The sequence below is a fragment of the Spermophilus citellus genome (genome assembly GCF_964194105.1).
Source record: "Spermophilus citellus genome assembly, chromosome: 6".
NCBI lineage: Eukaryota > Metazoa > Chordata > Mammalia > Rodentia > Sciuridae > Spermophilus > Spermophilus citellus.
In genome coordinates, this window is record NC_138187.1 from 88,178,683 (window position 1) to 88,198,321 (window position 19,639).

Genomic DNA, 19,639 nt, shown 5'->3' on the forward strand with positions numbered 1-19,639 from the left:
ACAATCTCCTCATTTGTTTACCTCATTGGGTTTTTCTCCCCCTCTCTTTACTGATTTTTTTTATTAGTCTCCATCACTGACTTTTCCTCTTCCTCCCCAATTCTTTGATACTGGAATGCTCTGCTGTTCAACTATATGCAGAAGAACTGAAAGATGATGCAGAAAAGTGACCAGAGTGAGAAGAGGCCCTGAAGAGGGAAACTTTTCAAAGAGCTGAGTTTCAAGATAATTTTTCAAGGAAATACTGGACAATTAAAAAAAAAAAAAAAGAAAGGGAAGAGGAAGCAGAAAACAGGGAGATGGAAGAGAAATTCACAAGGAAGGAATGACTGGAGCATGTCCAGGGAACAGATGATAATCTCAAACCCTTGGGAAGAGCTCACACTCTCAGTAACAAGAGTTTCTGAGTTTTAGCCCAAAGGAAGGAGTGGAGGGGCCAATGAACTATTGCATTAAGAGGGGATCATAGAAGATAGGCAGTTCTGCCTGTCACTGTGAACAAGGGGGCACTTACTTGTTTCATCTTAATCCCCCACATTGAGCCACTAATGTCAATAACAAAAAGGATGTTTTTGGGAATTGGGTCCAGGTTCTCAGGAGCAAAGAAGTGGACAAAATATCCATTAAACACCTGCAAAATAGAACATAAATGTGAGTCAGATCATGACCAATACTGAGAAGGTAGGCACTGGGGGATCTGAGTTCTAGAGAAGAAAGGTGGGCGACAGGAGAAGGTGGCATGGCACTCATGAAGACCAGAGCAGAGGTGACTCAGGTCACATCCATCTCCTGCTCCTGCTGCTGTTCTTCTCCCAGGAGGGTCCAAACCTTCTTGGCAGAGTTCCACTGTACAGCACTTCACTCTCAGGCCTCTGTTCCAGAGCCCTGTTAACCAACGGTGAGTCAGATGGAGCACCTGCCCTCGGGGGTTCACAGATACCAGAGGGTGCAGACAGGTGAAGAGGATTTGCAGGGCAGGGTGTAAGGTGCCACGACTAGGAAATTAAAGGGCTCTGAGACTCAGATGGGGGAGCCTTTTCCAAAGAGCTGGCATGTGCCCTGAGAGCTGGGATGAGGCTGGAATTAATCCTGCATTGTGGGAGTTGGGCTGGATTGGGGTGGAAAGTGGGGAGAAGAATTCCAGACAGTGATGGACAGAGCATGACGCACTTGGGGCTCCATTAGTGGTCCAGCAAGACAGGGCCATAGATGCAAGCATCCAAGAAATTAGGTGGAGAGTCAGCAGAACAGGTCACGGAGCACCTTCATGTGCCACTTCAGAGAATTTGGATTTTTCTTGAAGTTAGTGGGAGGCAACGAGATTCTTGCCAACCTTCTTTGTCTTCTGATGACTGTCTTGCCCAGTTCTGTCTTGCCCCTGACATCTGGTTGCACAGTTCTTAGCTGCAGGGTGTTTAGCTGTGGTTGCCAATATACTTCTCTACCCTCCAACTAGAGAGAGACTCACGACCTTTTTTATATTCCCTAGGAGTTCTTACCTTAGCACAAGCGATATAGAGACACACATCTAAGATGTGTCAAAAGGGGAAGGGAAATTTTTCAAGGAATCTCAAGATAAATATGGTCCCTAGAATTCACCATTAGCTCTGGATCTTTCTCTGGGCTTTGGTTATGCCTTCCTCCTCATCCTATAATCTTTGATCATCTAATTGCAAGTCTTGGGAGGTATTCAAAATACCCACTTTATAATTTTCTATTATTTTTTATAGGAGACTTGAACATAGTCTTCCTGGACTAGGGCATGACACCTGCTATGATTTGAATATGTGAAGTGTCCCCAAACAGCCATGTGTTAAAGGTTTGTCCCTTAAGGTGGCTCTACTGGGAGGTTCTGTGGACCTTTAAGAGGTGGGGGTCATATGGGAGGTCCTTAGGTCACGGAAAGGGTAATCTCCAGGAGGACTGTGAGAACCTGGTCCCTTCCTCTCCCACTCTTTTGTTTTCTGGCCATGAGGTGAACAGTTTGCTCCACTGTGTACACTGCTGTTTGTGTACACACCTCCATCAGAGGTCTAAAAGCAATGAGTCTACTCGATCATGGACTAGACCCTCCAAAATCATGAGCCAAAACAACGCTTTGCTCTTTAAAAGTTAATTATCTCAGGTATTTTGTTATAGTAGTAGAAAGCAGGCTAATAAAGGCCCAGTGAACCTTTAGTCTAATGACATAAAAGCAAAATAAGACAAATAATAAATAACTAAATGATTAAAGAAACAAATAAAAACTAAGTAAAAGATAATGCTTATGGCATTTTGGAGAAATAAGATTTTAGTCCCTTCTCTGCAGCCTCAACACTCGCCTTCATAGCTAGAAAATACCCACAGGCCGAGGAGCTCCTTGACTGGAGATTGGCAGTCCCATGGAGTCTGTCTGCACTCACCTCAAGCTCGCCAGCCTTCTCTTCTCGGTTCACATCATACATCACCACCAGCTCTCCATCCATGGCGGTCTCAGAACAGTTGGAGCATTTTCTTTGCTGTGCTACTGTGGGCTTGAAGGAAACATGTGCCTGGAAGGAACAGTGACATCAGAACCGGGTTTCTTCTCCAGCCCCTTCAAGGGGAGGGCTTGACAGCTGCACCTGCTTGTGCACACAGATGAGGGGCGTTGCCCAGTGGCCACAGTGCACCCAGCATCGGCAGGCCTGCGACAGGTGGAAGGGACAGAGCCAGGGCTTTGGGGGGGAGTGTCTGCCAACTAGAGTTCTGTTTGCCAGGTTTCTGGCCTTTTAAAAAGACCTTCACGGAATTTCCCTCACCCACCATGGAGAAGATGGCTACCAGCTCGGGAAAGTTTGTGAAGGTTCTTAGAAGAAGAGTTTGACCTCTTCGTAGTTGCTTATCATTGGCCATTGAGACAGAATTAAGCTGGGGATTTCTGGCTCTGATCATGAAAATCCAAAATATATTATGTCAAAACTGTGAGAAATGAGACCTAGAAAGGGACCGTCACTGGTCAAAATGGAATGAAACAATTGGAAGTTTTGCTTGATGTACTTGAAAGAAACACCTAGACTCATTGTTCCTTCACGTAGTGCCCGAAGCCCAACACCAGACCACTTTTCGTTCTCCAGAGCACAGGAAGAGGATAGAACCCAGGAACTAGTGGCCACTTAGATGGCTGGTGACAGGCAGTGGTTATGTTACCTTCTGGGGTCCTTTAGATAAGACTGGAACACCATCGAAGTGGCCTTCAAATGTATCAGGAACATGAAGAAATTTAAGTCCCTGAGGCTCAATAATCCACACGTCCACCTAAAGAAGAGAAAGAAATTGCAGCATTAAAAGTTCTTAAAAAATTTTTAAGCAAGAAGTAAAATTTCCAATGAATGCGACGATTCTTTTGCAATCTGCAAGTTTTCCAAGCTGGTTCTATTATCATTTCTGAAAGTTCTTCCAGTTTCCTGGGATGGGATTCATCTTACATGGAGGCTTTGCCCCTTTTTAGCAACTCAGTATGCTTTCACTTGCCTCACTCCCCTAGGACTGATTTCCCATTGCTACAGTCAGATGTGGTTTGAGTGTGTCCCCCAAGATTCACACGCTGGAAACTTGGTCCCAAGTGTGACAGTGTTGAAGTGGTGGGACCTTTAAGAGGTGGGGCCTCCTTCGAGGTGATTAGGTGATGGGAGTCTCAGAAGGGACTGGTCTGTGGTGTTGCTGGGAGGAGTTGTTAGGAAGCAAGGTCACACCTGTGCTTTGTCTGTCTGCACACAGCTGGTTGTCTTTCTGTTTCCCTGACATGTCCTGATGCAACCAGGGGCCCTTGCTGGGATTCTGGTTGTTTGGAGCCTCCAGACACCAGCAGCACCCAAATAACCCTCTTTGCTTATAAAGTATCCAACCTCAGGTATTGGGTTTACTCACACAAAATGTAGAAATCTACCTTTATTCATTCTATTCTACTATTGTTATTTATAACACCTTCACTTTGTCAGAGAAAAAGGAAAGTTATTATTAAATTAGTCTGCACTTACTCCATAGATTTGTCTAAAAAAGACAATTTTCCCTGTATCTTGGGCCTTTTTATTTCTTTTCTGTCTTCTTCTTTGAAAGAGCTCAGCAGGGAGAAATACTTTTGGTGATTCTTGACGAAACCATAGCCAAAGCTGTATTTCCAGAATGATTATTATATTTTAAGCATAGTGCAAGTCACTTCACATGTGTTGATTTATTGCACTCTCATCAATATTATTATTGTTATTATTATTTTTTATTTGATGCAGCTGATAAGTGCAGAACCAGGCTTCCAACCCTGGGCCTGAGCTCTTAACACATTGTATACAACTTCTTAACTTCTAACAGCCCCAGCTCCATCTATTTTTTTTTTTTTTTTTTTTTTAGTACTGGGGATTAAACCTAGTACTTGGGGACACACTCAAACCACATCTGACTGTAGCAATGAGGAATCAGTCCTAGGGGAATGAGGTAATTGAAAGCATACTGAGTTGCCTTACCACCTAGGTTACATCCTCAGTCCTCAGTTCTTATTTTTTATTTTGTGACAGGATCTAGCAAAGTTTCTGAGGCTGACCTTGAACTTGCAATGCTCCTGCCCCAGCCTCCCAGTTGCTGGCATTACACCTGTGTTCACTGCAGCTGGCCCCAAGTCCACCTTTCAATCAACATTGCTGCATTATTCTTTAGGCCCCTGTGTTACACCATTCTATTTCTTCTTCTTCTTTTTCTTTTTTTTTTTTTTTCATGAGTAGCCTCCATCTTTTATATACATTCACTCATTGAGATATGAAGTCATCAGGCAGTGCCTGGTACGCACATTGTTTTACTTACTACCTCTTTCTCATTTGGGATCATTTGCAAAAGCAATGAACTACTTCCCTTTGGAAGTCCTTACTTTGGAACCATGTCTGCTTTTTTTCTCTCAAAAAAGAATTGTTTTCTAAAATGTGCTTTCCTACTCAGGGAAATGCAAATCAAAACTACATTGAGATTTCCTCTCACTCCCGTCAGAGTGGCAACCATCAAGAATATGAACAATAATAAATGCTGGGGCCTGGGGTTTTGGCTCTGTGTTTGAGCATTTGTCTAGCACATGTGAGGCCCTAGGTTCAATCCTAAGCACTGCATAAAAATAACTAAATAAATAAATTGATTAACTAATTAAAGGTATTGTATCTATTTTAAATTGTAAATTTTAAAAAATTTAAAAAATAATAATATATGTGAGAGAGGATATGAAGAAAAAGGAACACTGTTGGGGGATTGTAAATTAGTACAACCATATGGAAATCAATATAGAGGTTCTGCTAAAAAGACTAGGATTGAAACCATCAGATGACTCAGTTATAACACCCCTTGGTATTTATCCTGAAGAATCAAAGTCATCATACTAAGAGATACATGCATACCCATGTTAATAACAGCACAATTCACAATAGCCAAACTATGGAACCTGTCTAGGTTTCCAACAATGGCTGAATGGATAAAGAAAATGTGGTGTATATATACACAATGGAGTTTTATTTGGTCATAAAAAAATGAAATTATGTCAATTGCAGGAAAATGGATGGAACTAAAGACCATGATATTAAGCAAAATAAGTCAAGCTCAGAAGGTCAAGAGTCATATGATTTCTCTCATGTGTGGAAATTAGAGAGGAAAAAGGAAAAAGTTGTGTGATGAAACCCCAGGGGAGATCTGTAGAGGAAATGAACAAAGAGGAGGGAGAGGGGAAATACTGGTGAGTGACATTGACCAAATTATTTTGTTATATTGTGTGCATGCAAGAGCATGTAACAACAAACCATAGCATTATGTATAACTATAATGTACCAATAAAAATATGGGAAAAATTGCTTTCCTAAAGTCATGGAAACCAGTGTGAGCAATTTCAATATTTTCTTGCTTGCTTATTACAAATAAGGTGTGAACTTAGCTTATTGCCTCCAAAAAAATCAACTGGTTCTCCATGTTGGCATGAGCCATCTAGCAGACTCAGGGGGACCAGATGGCTCAGGACAGTCTGAGTAGCCATCACTGGTAGATAATGGAGAAGCTCTTGGGGAAAAGGGGGAAAAGTCCAGGGAAGTTGCAGAGAACTGGGGCCTCTGCTTTATTCTTCTATAAGTTCCTATCTATAATAGAACCTGGGGCCCTCAGGACAAGGCTAGCTCTCTCCATGAGAGGAGGGGAAATGGAAGGAGGACTTTTTCCTAGGATTGCAGAAATGCTCAGCAAGCCTGTGTCCCACTTGATGTAGACACAGCTCTAAAATCTAATAGGACCACTAGGCCACTGAGCATTGGGGGGTATGTGTCTGAGGCCCTATGACTGGTTCTGCTGAGAGGTCAGGACCAGCCCATGGTGATCCTGAATCACGCATCATATTTATTAGTCTCACTCTAAGGAACCAAGTGTTAGAATAAAACCATTCCCCAAATTTGATACACCAATAGAGTTGTTTTTTGTTTGTTTTTTGTTTTTTTGTTTTTTTTTAAAGAGAAATCTTATCCTCTTTGATTTCTGTGGGGAAATGCATTTCCAGTTCAGTGGCCCTTCTGATGGTGATGGGAACAGCTCTTCTGGAATCAAGACTAGGAGAAGGTCTGTCATCTTTGTTTTCTCCTTATCTTATCTCTGGATAAGATTAAATCTCTTGGGAAATGGACAAGGTCATAGAATGTTAGAGCTGGAAAGTACCTTAAATATTGTCTAGTCTAACCCTCTCGTGTCACAGATGACAAAATAAAGGCCAGAGAATTTTAAGTTAAATTAACTTAAAGCCCAGATCCCACATCTAGTTAGTGCCTGCCTATTTGGGGCCAGAAATCAGTCAACTTGCCTCTGTATAACTCTTTCTAATATAGCAAACCCTCTCTGTCTCATCTTAAAAGGGAGGAATTCCTCAGAGCATAGAAAATTTAAGAGTGAATAAAAATTCCAAAAATGTAAGAAATTTTTATGTGCTACTTGATATATGCTTTAAGAATCATTATCTGCATGGAACAAAACTTAAAATCTTAAATTTTGGGATTTATAGCATAGAATGCAGTTAACTTTTTCTTAGCTCTGTGACCTTAGGCAAGTTATTCATCTGAAACTTCGTTTCCTTATCTGTAAATGAAGGGTAACCACATTTCTCTCATAAATTGTGGTGAGGATTTAATGACAGCAGAGGTCTAAATACCTTCCCCCAAATATTACAGAAGACATGTGTTTTCATATCATTTACATAGTTGTTTGTTAATATAATTTTTATTATTAACAATCTCCAGGCGTGGTGGCACAGGCCTGTTATTCCCAGCGGCTCGTGAGGCTGAGGCAGGAGGATCGAGAGTTTAAAGCCAGCCGCAGCAATGGCAAGGCACTAAACAACTCAGTGAGACTCTGTCTCTAAATAGAATACAAAATAGGGTTGGGGATATGACTCAGTGGTTGAGGGTCCCTGAGTTCAATCCCCAGTACCAAAAAAAAAAAAAAAAAAAAAAAACCCAAAAAACAAAAAACAAAAACCCAACAACCTCAACAATGGCCTCATTAGTGGCTTAGTGCTTATCAGACGTTAAGTGCTGCCTGATAGTATTTCTATGAGATTCTTAGTATTGAGTAAAAGAATGTAGGTGATGGGCTCACATCTATGTCCCTACTGGAAAAATAATCAGGATCACACATTAGTTGAGTAGGCCATCCTGGCACCTACTTGCCAAGTCACATGCCCTGGCATACTGCTGCTTTTGCCTGGAGGAACAGGCATCTTCTTCTAATTTTCCCCAAATCATTGTCACACGCCCTGATAGGGAGCTGAGAGCAAACTGTGAATATTGTTTATCAGATATGCAGATTTCCAAATTAAGATCAAAATTTCACCACAATGAATTCTTCACCTTTTATCTCCTATGTGTATGGGCAATTTGCAACCTGTTGGCTTCATTTTCCCATCTGTCGAGGGGAAACACGTGTTGTGCACTCTTCTAGGTCTCCTCTTATGTCACTGCCTCTCACATAAAATTTTCATATGATGTCACAGAGAATTAAGCAAAGAAAAGAGCATTTCCATTTTTAAAGCAAAGTCAAGTTCAAGTGGATTATTCAATGCCAAAGGCCTAGCTCTCTTGAGATGATGGCGTTGGGGGGAGCTACTATTTCCATGAATTCATCTAACTTACAATTATTTCCACCTACTTTTGTAAGTTTATCTCACTTGTAACTAAGAATGCAAGTATGTTCTATCAGCCTTTTTAAATATGAAAGAGTGGAGACTCAGGATAACTTGACCATGAAGATCATGGTATGGGTTTCAGGGCAGCCTCCATGAAAGATATGCTACCTCAAACCCCCGAAACCTGTGAATGTGGCTTATTTGCAAAATGGTTTTTACGGATGCTGTTAAATTAAGGATCTTGAGGTGAGATGATTTTGTTCTACCTGATGAGCCCTAAATCCAATGACAAGTGTTCTTATAAGAAAAAGGTAGAGGAAGACTTGAGATGCCCAGAGGAGAAAGTGAATATGACCTTGGGGAAGAAATTCAGAGTGTCATGGCCACAGGTCACAAGTCAAGAAATGTTAGCAGCTGCAAACACCAGAAGAAGCAAGGAGTAGAATTTCCCCAGAGCCTCCAGAGGGAGTGTAACTCTGCTGACACCTTCATCTCAGACTCCTGTCCTCCAGGAGTGGAGAGAGTACACTTCTGTTATTTCAGGCCACACAATTTGTGGTGATTTGTTACAGCACCCTAAAAAACTAATACAGCTACAAAGCAGCTGAACTGCTTTCAAAATCTATCAGGCATTGGTGTGGCTGATTCCAAGCTCAAATCTTTTTGGCACACCACAGTGTACTGCAGAGCCAAATGCACCAAATACAAGAGTAGTGACGAAAGTTTAAGTCATAAGAGAAGGCACTTGCCACCAGCCCCGCTCACCTCCAGGTGTTTGGCCAGTCGTCCAGGCTGCAGATAAAGCCTGTGCTCATAGGATCCCAGCTTCCTCCAATTCACTTCTTGGTAATGAAGTTCAAACTGCACCTTGACTCCAGGGAGGACGTTTACTTCCGTTTTGAAGTTCTCCATATCAACAGCTCTGCTCCTAAATGCAGGAGCCCCCAAACATAAGTCATCACGCACATGATTGAACTGTGAGGCCCAGAATCTAGCCAGCCTGCATCTAGTCTTGTCCTGGGAGATCAGACCTGCTCAGTTGCTTATGAAATAGGTATGAAAGAGAAAAGTGCAACTTCTGGATAAATTTAATCCTACCAAGCATTTCCGTTTCCTCTCCTCTCCTCCCTGATCTGTGGCTTCTAGAACTTCTGATGTGAATTTGTTTGCCAAGTAACCCTCGCCTGTGCCAGGAACTTGACGAATTTCATCTCTGACACAGCAGTTCTGCAACTTACCCTCATTTTTTAGATGATAAAAAGTGAGGCTCATGTAGATAGGTAATCTACTCAGGATCCCACAGCTGGTCAACTGTAGCTCCAAGACTCAAACCTAAGTTTAGTTGCCTCAGAGATAGCGAATATTTCCTACAATGCATTTCAAGACCTATTCTAGGAATTCTTTATATTTTTGAAGGTATTTAAGGAAAATTATTTTATCAAATTGAATACACACTTTTGGTATAAGGTGTGCTGTGTATTTAGTCACCGAACATATTGAGTTCTATGTGATCATTGATCTTGAAGTGTTTATGGTTTTAAGGAATAAACATCAGAATTATCCAGCGAGGATGATTCCAATATCAGAATTAACAACAAATGACTCTCTCTCTCTCTCTCTCTCTCTCTCTCTCTCTCTTTCTCTCTCTCTCTCTCTGTAACTGGGGAGTGCTCTACCATTGAGCTATGCCAACCCATTTTATTTTGAGTCAGGCTTGTGCTAAATTGCTGAGCCAGCCTCAAACTTACAATCCTCCTGCCTCAGCCTCCTGAATCACCAGGATTACAGGAGTGGACCACCATTCCCTGTAACAATGAATGGCTTTTAAACAAGGTGAACTTATGCATAATCAGCACATTTAGTTTCAGGGAAGTACTGAAGGCAGTCAGCTTGGGATACTGGGTAGTGGAAGAAAAAGGCAAACATGGTCCAGTGCAAAGCTTTGAGGCAGAATATGTTGGAAGAGGCCATATTTATCTGAGAAATGGATTAGAAGGAGAGCTCTATGTTCTCCGCTGAATCTCGAGTATGTGGGATGAATAAATGAATGGATGATGTAGTCTATGTGCAAAGCTGGCAAAGTGATTCATGAAGTCAAAGAACTAATTAACCCGCAGGGAAGCTGGATATGTTCCCTGTCTTCAAATTTCTTCTCTCCTTTCTCTTCCTGGCTGAATTGCATGTATCTGTTTGGGCTCGGCTGTAACATCAGTCTTTGAATATTTTCTGGACCCTCCAAACAGAATTGCATGCTTGGTACTCAGGATCCCCCCTACATCAGCATTGCCCATTATCCACAGGATAGCCACTCTCCTTGTCTGTCTCTTCCACAAGCCTGACAGTGTTTGTTTTTGTGTTACTGCTGCTTCTAACAGAGCTGGGTACAGAGTTGACACTGGATGCTTTTTTTTTTTTCTGAATAAAGAAATGCATGAGTGACATGAAAGAATTTCAACTAGAGGTACATTTAGGAACGAAGAAGAGTAAATGAAGATGAAAACAATGTGGCAGAGAGGTATGCAGTGTAAAGAGTGATACGTTGAAGATTCCTTTGGAGCTGTTTGCTTGAAAGGTTGCTTTTTTGAGGTGATTTGGCATAACCAGTGTCTTATGTAAGACTACAGAGGGAAAAAAAATATCCCCAGAATCTAAGCTTAGTTCTTGATGCTCTAAAAGGCTCTATGCTGTAAACATAAGGCAGAAAAATCATTAAAACCAATTCTAAAATTTTCCTTTTGTACATACAGTAAGTTTTGTTAATGAAATCATCAATACATATAGTTCCTTTCTGCACTATTTAGCAAAGAAAAAAAGACATTACTGCACTCTGCTGTCATATATACCTAATTAAAATTAAAAAATAAATTTATTTTAAAAAATAGTGTTGATTTATAGAGTATCTATATAAGACAATCAATATAAGCACAACCTAAGTGAGATCTCCCAAATCTTATAGGTGGAAGAGAGGCCTGCAGGGAAATAGAAATTGTGCTGTCTAATTTTACCATCTAACTTTTAGAGTTTCATCTGTTTAATTTGGTGCCTTTCTGGAGGATGGTTGGCCTTGGGGAAATGGGATGGGAGAGGAAGCACCGTGGCACAGTCCTCACCTCACCAGTCCAGCCGTCTTGCCTTTTGCTCTCGCCTGTGAGTAGAGAGCTCGGCCCACAGTTTTCTCCTTAATGGAACTGGTGAATGTCGTGCCATCTACAGTCCTAGAAAATGACAGGAGGCAATGGGTTGATCAGTGTAGTAGTCTTAGCAAAACTAACAAACAACAAGCAACCCATTTATTAATGTTGATTTAGTGAATGTGGGAAATGATCATTTTGTATCTATAAGAAACAAGAAGAGAGAGATTTGAGTCACTCCCTTTATCTTGTGAGGGGCTAGCTAACACTCACCCTAAAGCTTTTCCTTCATGTACTGTTGTTTGGGTATGAACTTTTTCATAGCCACATTTTATCCTCCAGATGAAGCATTGCTCTCTTTGGAAGTGTCTTCCAAATGAGTGACAAATGTGACTAGGAGAGATGACTGATAAATCGCTAATTATCCGACATACATTTGGTTCATCAGATCATTCTTCTGGGAGTTAAGAATTAGGAAATCCTGGGGGTTTGCAATGAACTGGAATATTTATGTCCCACCAAAACTCACAGGTTGATCCCACCTCTCAATAAGATGATGCTAAACAGTGGGTCCTTTAAGAGATCATTAGATCCTAAGAGTGAAGCCCTCATGAATAGGATTAGGGCCCTCATAAAAGAGAACCTCAAGAGTTGTCTTGCCCTCTTCTACCATGTGAGAACAGCAAAGAGATGGCCATCTATTGTTAGAGTCTGTAAACAATTCAAGATGGCGCCTGGCATTTTGCAGAGGGAGTGGTTTGTGAAGTAATGCCATCGAGCCATTAAGTGTGGAGATTCCTTATTGGTTGACTGCTGTATCTAGTTTACGTTAATTAAGATAAGCTGTGTGTAATGTATATATACCCCTCCTGTCCTACAATAAACGGCTCCCACTCCTGCTGCATCAACCTTCACAAGTTTCTCGTCACCCCCCCACACACACACCCCTGTTAGTTTGCCCAGCCAGCTGGGCTGCGGCAATCTATGAATCAGGAAGTGAATCTTCTCTAGGCATGTAATCTGCCATTGTCTTGAATCTTAGATTTTGCTGTCTCTAAAACTATGAGAAGTAAGTTTTTGTTGTTTAAGTCCACCAAGTCTATGGTACTTTGTTAAAGCAATGCTAGCTGCTTTCTTGCAAACGGTGGAAAAGATTACAAAAAGATGGAGGAAGGTGCAGGCAAATCCTTCACAAAGTTTGTGTTTGTCTCTCTAACATCTCCCTTAGGGATCTCTGCCTTCTATTTGCATCCCTGTCTCTACCCATCTTTTAGCTGGCTAGTACCTAATTCTTGCCAAGTAATGGTTGGTTAGAGGAGTAGAATTACAGAATTTTAAGAGCAAATGGGAACTTTAGAGCACTTAAATGGTCAGTTCTTTCCCAAGGAGGCATTTCGAAATGTGTGGAAAAGTTTCTGATTGGAAACATTCTGACTGGAATGTGCTCTGGCATTTATTGGAGGAGACCAAGAACACCAGACAGCCCATGATGTGTGACACAGCTAAAGAACTTTCTGCCCTACATTTCTAGGTCTTCCCCTTTAGATGGGAGAAATCAGATCCAAGGTGACAAGGAGCATACTCAAGGTCCCACAGCCAGTCAGAACCAAAGTGAGATGAGAATCCACAAGTCTAGGCCAATGCTCTCCCACCACATTGCAGTGAAGCTCAAAACCCTGAGAGGTCTTCAAGACAAAGAGACCTCTCTTCCAGAGCAGACTATTCGGGCCTTTGATAAAAGAGTAGAAGACATGTTTTGGCTGGTATTAACTCATTTTAAACAGTGATGGCGAAACAGCTATCTTCCCAGGTCTTATAAATTCAGCTTTGAACAGAGGGGATTAAAATAAATGTACATTTCACAATTCTGTCTTGTCACTTCAAATATTTTATGGGATGAGAAGAGGAAGAAGAAAAAAAAGAATGAAGTGAAAGAGAAGAGATAACTAGAATGAGTTCCAATTATGTGGTTTAAACATAGGAATGTATTTAAATAGTTTTAAATGTGATTTCTAGACATGGTGTCATATAATACCACTACCAAAAGCTTCCTCCTTCCCTTTGCCTTCTAGGGATGGCTGACTTAAAAAAAAAGTTGTAAATTTTTAAGCCAGCCATCAAAGGGCACCAATTCACATAATTCTTTTTTTCCCCTCCTACTTTCTTTTTCTTGAAAATACAATTAACACGAATCTGCAGTTTTTGACAGCCACAATACTTGCTAATTGAACCCTTTGTTCATTCACAATTATCAATGATTAAATCTTGGGTTATGAAAGACAAAGCAAATGAGAAGTGACCTAATGCCTTAATGAGAAAATAGACCACACGCAGGTCTGTTCCAGAGGGAACAGGGGGAGCTGACCAGGGGGAGCATTCTCTGGGGATGGTCATCTGAATGTGCAGGGAGGGGTTAGAAAGTCATATCCAAGGGGGTAACTGGCCTTAACTTTTTAAAAGATATTGGTGTAGTTTAAATTGTTTTAATTATGGAAATTTTCAAATATATGAAAAATTGAGAGGAAAAAATATGATCCATCTCCATGAAACCATCACCCAGCTACACCAATATCAATACCCTGCCAATCTTAATTCATCTATACTCCCACACTTTCCACCTCAATTATTTTGAAGCCAATCTCAGACAGCATATCATTTCACCCATGAGCACTTCAAAATATATTTTGTAGAGAATTTTTTAAAAATTCTATGTGTGTAGCCCTAGAGTCATTGGGTAGAAAATGGAAAATATTTAAATTAAGTATAAGAAATCATTATAACAGAGCTGTCAACCATTGAGTTGATTGCCTTGGGAAGTGGTGAGTTTATCATTAAGGAAAGAGTCAAGTCAAGCCCAGATAACCCACTTGTCAGTGATATAATGGAGGAATTCTAGCACCGAATAAATGATTGGATTTAATCAGCAGTTCTCAACTATTTTTTTTCCTCATAGAGACACATATGGCAGATGACACTGATTTATGGCTCACATACTCATATGTGGTTTCCTACAAGTAAGGACAACTCCATATGTGTTTCTTCTCCAAAGAAAGCATATTAAAATGCAAGTAAGTGGATGTCGTTGCCGTAGAGATAACCTGAAGTTTGCTTTAATTCATTAGAAAGAAAAGCAAATCCTTCACAAATTCCGATACTTTGGACAGGAATGAATTGTTGAGATCCATCCCACAAGGACTCTAAACATCCAGCAGATCCACAGCTCAGAAAGCGGAAACCTCCAGAAGAGTTACATTTTAACTAGGAGGGCTTTTGAACCATGCAATATCTGGCTCTTCCCAGAAGTACTCACATGGTAAAGTTGGAGATAAAGGCTCCTTTGGGAATCTGAACATCAAACACGACATTCTGAGGCTGTGGGGAGTTGTTCACCAGCTTGCTCTGGATGATGGTATTGGCCATACGAGAAGTAATGGTGGACTGGACTTTATAGCTATAAAGAGTTACTTGATCAACATTCTCCTGAAATGGTCAAGAAGGCGTCATAGTAAAATCATTCTGAATGGAACTATGTATATGCCATGACCAGCAGTATATTTTATTTGTTATGACCAGTTCTAAAGCATTCGTAAATATATAACTTCGCAACTGTTAAGCAGTCTCCTAACTTCTCAGAGCATTCCACAAGAAGAAGTTGGCCTTTGTTTTGAGATATTTTCCCATGCTGTTTAGCTCTCTGAGTTTATGAATTTTTTTAAATCCAAGTAGAAAATGGTTGTGGGAGCAAAATTGGATTGAAAAAGTCCAGGAAATAACTTCAAAGAATATAGTTAGTGAAAGGAGGCAGGATCCCAAGGTTGGAAGGGGGTCCTGGCTGTGCCTTCAGAATGGGATATAATCAGGGTGGTATGGGCTGAAGGGCATGCAGCAGCCTCCAATGCTGCTACATGTCTTTTTTGGTATCATCTATTATGATTTCCTAGTCAGTTCTCATATTTTCCCTCAAAATAAAACTTTGAGAACAATAAATCGTTGAGAACAATGTCGGGTGTGGGTGGCGAGTAGAATATCACAGATAGGGAATTTTGATGCAATTATTGGTCCAAAACCCATCCTTCTACCCATAAATGGATATATCTGTGGTAGCCCTGATGTAAAAATCACTGTATATCAGTGTGCAAACCTTGGCAAAGACACAGCCAGTATGCGACACATTAGATTTTGCTTTTAACTCTAAGACGAGTTATTTATTTCAAACCTAGGTTTCGACACCCAACCTTTATTAAAGATTAAACCTGTAATTAGTTAACACCCAGTTCATCTCAAGCTAAGATAAAAATCCAGACTGATTTCCTTGCTTTTCTTCCCCCTTCAACGTGATCTTCCCACAGTTTCTGTGAGCTCAGAGCAGGAAGCACAATGTAAACTTTGGGCATTTTCTGGCCACACAGAGGTCTACTTTGACCATCTCAGGGAACTGGGCCATTTCATGTCTAAGAGTTCCTTCCCATGGCCACTCTTTTATTCTCCAAAGCTGTCATATGTCATGTTTAAATCAAAACTGTTAAGTAGCAATAAATGCATATGGTTAGATGAAACTTATATTTTTGGTGAAACTTTAGAAAATAAAGAACACTTTCATTCCTTGGTGGCAACTGTCCTGTCTACAAATACTGGACTCTCTAGTGCAGAATTTTGGAAAGATTTACAAACAGAATTGGGCAAAGGGGTATTTCAAAATTCAGGTCAATACTCTCAGTGACAAAGACCAAGGAGACACCTGGCTTGATTTCCAGATAATGGTTTAACGGGAAAATCATTCACACATCAACTCATAACAAAATCAAAGCAAACTTACCATCACTTCTCCGGATTCTCCAGAAAGGCTTCTCTGTGGAAGGAAGTTAGACAATCATCCTTCAACTGCATGGCATTTATTATCTCAAGGGCAAAACGGGTCTCTCCATCAAAAACATTTTTTTCCCCTTCAGTACTAAGCTGTAGTTCCTTCATTAGAGCTGAGACATGAATCTCAAATATTCTCGGAAACTCTTTTCCCACTGGTGAGTTTCTCTGAACAAGTTTCTCAGCCATTTTTGGTTGCGGGCACACCCCTCTGTGACATAATGCTAAAATGAATATTTTTAAGTGAAAATGTCCAGCCAGACTTATCCTGAGCAGCATAGATTTCCTTCACTCTGTCTGGTTTGCTTTTTCTTCAATTGAGTGGTGATTGGGGTGCTCCATTCTGCCTTGGGACTTTGGACACTCTGTTCCCACTGTCAAAAACACTCTTGCTGCCAGTACCCCTCCATCTGCAATGCCCCCAGCCCACCATAATGACGTCCTAGCCATCCTTCCCATCTCAGCTTTGGCAGAATTTTCTTTGAAATTCTCTGACCATGCCCCCCCCCCCCTCAATGAGTCAGATAAGTATTTTCCAAGGAGCGCTTTCCTACACTCACAACATCTACCTCTTATCCATTTCACTTGAGGGGTCAGTTTCCTGGACTCTGTCTCCTTTTAAACTAAGCTACATGCCAGCAGGGACTTTGATGTACTTCCTCCATGATTAGCCCTGGAACCAAACACAGTGAATGGCACCTGGAAACTTCTGTGCTCTCAACATCATGCTATGGGGTTCTCCCCATGAGTAACCATCCCACATCATGGAAATCACCTTGCCTTTGAAAGGCGAATGGCTTAGGATTGATGGGTGGAAATTGAATACCTGATGGGTTGTAAAATAAGACAAGTTTTGGATGTAAGCTCAGCTTGCCTGATTTGGGTTGAACCCAGGCTTTAGCAGGTGCCATATGACACGGTGAGGTCAACAGTTGCTTTCTTTCAGACTTTTTGAATGGAAAGTTTGATGATTACGTTTTCTCCCCCATGGCTAAATGAAGTCTCGCTGGTTGGGTTTTAATATTATTGATCTACAAAAAAACCTGGACTTTAGAAACGTCAAACATTGATACCCACACAAACTAAGTCATCAGTCAGCTTAGTGTTGCTTCCATAAAGACCTTCTTTCTTAGCAGTGGGCTCTGTGTGGGAAAAGCCAAATCCTTCCTAGCATTGCCGAGCTCACCCCCATTAATTAGAGGATTTTATCTAGGCTGCCTCTGTGGCCTCCAGCATGATATTTCTCCTTCCATGGTACTCTCTGAGCAGTTTCCCATGGCAGAGTGACCAGAGGAAGGAGAATGTGTGGTCACAATGAGAAGTGTCACCACTGGATTAAGAAAATCCTTCCTAAGAGGCACTTCTTATAAGGCAATAAGATCTTTCCAGAATCTTTAATTTTGAAGAAAACTCACAGCCATGTATTCTTTAGGGAACTAAGGGGATCGTTATGACTGACGGCCCCTGGAGAGCTATATGGAGGTCTCACTTTATTTAACCTTGACAGTGTTTCCACCTAGGTGCAAAACCACTAAACTGACTAAGAAGTGAGATCTTGAGAAAATCTAGCAAGAGGCACCATCGTACCTGTTTCACCTCTCCACCCATGAGCTCTTTCTCCTATTTTCCCTTTGGAAGTAAAGCTTACTGTACCTGATACCTCCGGTTCTCTGGCACAAATTGAAATTTTCCTGGGGCCAGTTCCACCAGATCACCATATTCTGCAAACTTAAAAAAAGAATTTAGGATGTTTGTATCTATTAAAAATATCTAGAACAATAGAGGAAGCTGGAGCAGTCATAATATTATTTCATATTCCTTTTCCTCTGCCTCTGGACCATCTCATTATTTTATACCATGATTTTTTTTCAATCTATTTTGTTTTCTTGTTTGGTCTCAGAGGTGAGTAAAAGGAAATTAACATCTATAAATTTGTTGGAGGTGGGACTTCATTTTTTAGTTTGTGTGGAGATGATGGGACAGACATGTAATGGCCAAAGTGACCCAGTGATTAGGTGGGTACTCGGGGAAGAATTTGGGTAGACCTGGGGGCCTTAGCATGGTGGGCTAGACAGATATGATCAATTCATCTTCCTGAGTTAAAAATGTAGGTAGGAAAGGAAAGCCAGTTTTAGAAATGACTGAAAAATCACAAACGCATTTGGGTGTCTTGACTTCAGTTAAAGATTTCTAACACATTTGATGGTTTTCAAAGTGTTAGAAAATGCAATGATTTCTAAGCAGAGCAATCTCCCCCTGCAAATACGCCATCGTATTCTTCAAGCAAGACCTCTGCATTTGCTAGGATAGTCCCATAACACATTTTGCTTTTCTGGCATAACAGTAACTCCTACATGAATTTCAGAAAGATTCAGTTCAAGACTTTCCTTACATGAGATGACCAAGGATCCCGAGTAAAGACCTTGAATCCATGGGAATTATTCCTGCACTTTGCCAGCTCACTTTCCATATTCCCTTTTAATAGGAAAGCTTAAAGAGTCCTTACACAAAAATCATAGTTCACTTAGTACAAAAAGCAATGGTGCTTTGATAATGACTCCTAGGGAAAACAGTGATAATGACATTTCTTAATAGTAATAGCTAAAAATTGTTAACACTTGCTAGTCCATGCACTGTGGCAGGTAGCTTACACACGGCAATGAATTTTATACCAATCTTTTGGCCTTTTTAGATAGGGAACTACAGGCTCTGCTCCATAACTGCTACACAATGATGCCTGACCACTGAACTTGACTTATTTCTCATGCAAAACCCACTAATGCTTTAAGAGGTAAATACATATTCCAGTAATTATAATGGTAAACGTTTGTACTCTGATGATTGTTCTATAAATTTCCTTTCTACACAGAGCAAGATCATTGAATAGCAATTGCAATCCACTATTTATGTTCAGAACAGCAGCAAGGAGCCCTCTAGATGTACTTACTTCAGGAAGTCCATTTATGGGGATCTCAAAGGCTTGTGTTTCCAAAAGAAATAACCAGATGAGAAAGCACGTGAGTCCTTTCATTTTGCCGGACTGCTTTGCCAAGCTCTCCAGAGCAGATGGCCTGGAGAGAATTCCACTCCTTCGTCCTGAATCAAGTTCAAAGGAACAACAGAGGCTCACAGTTCCTGTCAAAAATAAAAGGAGAAAGAGAAGGAAGCTCTCTAACTGTGCTCAAAATCGGGACAAATATTTGTTTGGGAGCTCCAACTTGATCTGTGGGGGTGGAAAGACACGCAGAGGTTATCCAAACAGCAAAGCCAGAAGCAGTTGCTGGGCCATGGGACAAGTCAGGGTCAGGCTCGGGGTCAGACTTTTTTTTTTTTCCTTTTGCTGACTTCTATTGATAAAGTCAGAGAAACCTAAAGATAATTTCCATCTTATTTAAGGGACCCAATTAGGAACTATACCAAGAGATAGATCCAGAGAGAAAAGTAAAAGTGAAAAGTTTCTGAAAACAAAATTCTTTCACTTAGATTAATGCAGGAGAAGAAGAAA

General features: G+C 40.9%; 1 protein-coding gene across 1 annotated transcript in view; it reads right to left on the reverse strand.

The window, feature by feature from the left end:
* Window positions 1-19,274, reverse strand: part of ITIH2 (inter-alpha-trypsin inhibitor heavy chain 2) — a 37,428-nt gene extending 18,154 nt beyond the window's left edge. Inside the window, exons 1-9 of the mRNA XM_081299316.1 lie at window positions 19,082-19,274; window positions 17,788-17,862; window positions 16,088-16,120; window positions 14,582-14,751; window positions 11,251-11,355; window positions 8,906-9,068; window positions 3,169-3,276; window positions 2,403-2,531; window positions 515-631 (exon numbers count right to left, since the gene is read on the reverse strand). Coding sequence (XP_081155442.1) covers window positions 515-631; window positions 2,403-2,531; window positions 3,169-3,276; window positions 8,906-9,068; window positions 11,251-11,355; window positions 14,582-14,751; window positions 16,088-16,120; window positions 17,788-17,862; window positions 19,082-19,165 — 984 coding nt within the window. The 5' untranslated portion in view covers window positions 19,166-19,274. The remainder of the gene's footprint in view (window positions 1-514; window positions 632-2,402; window positions 2,532-3,168; window positions 3,277-8,905; window positions 9,069-11,250; window positions 11,356-14,581; window positions 14,752-16,087; window positions 16,121-17,787; window positions 17,863-19,081) is intronic.
* Window positions 19,275-19,639: the final 365 nt, after the last annotated feature.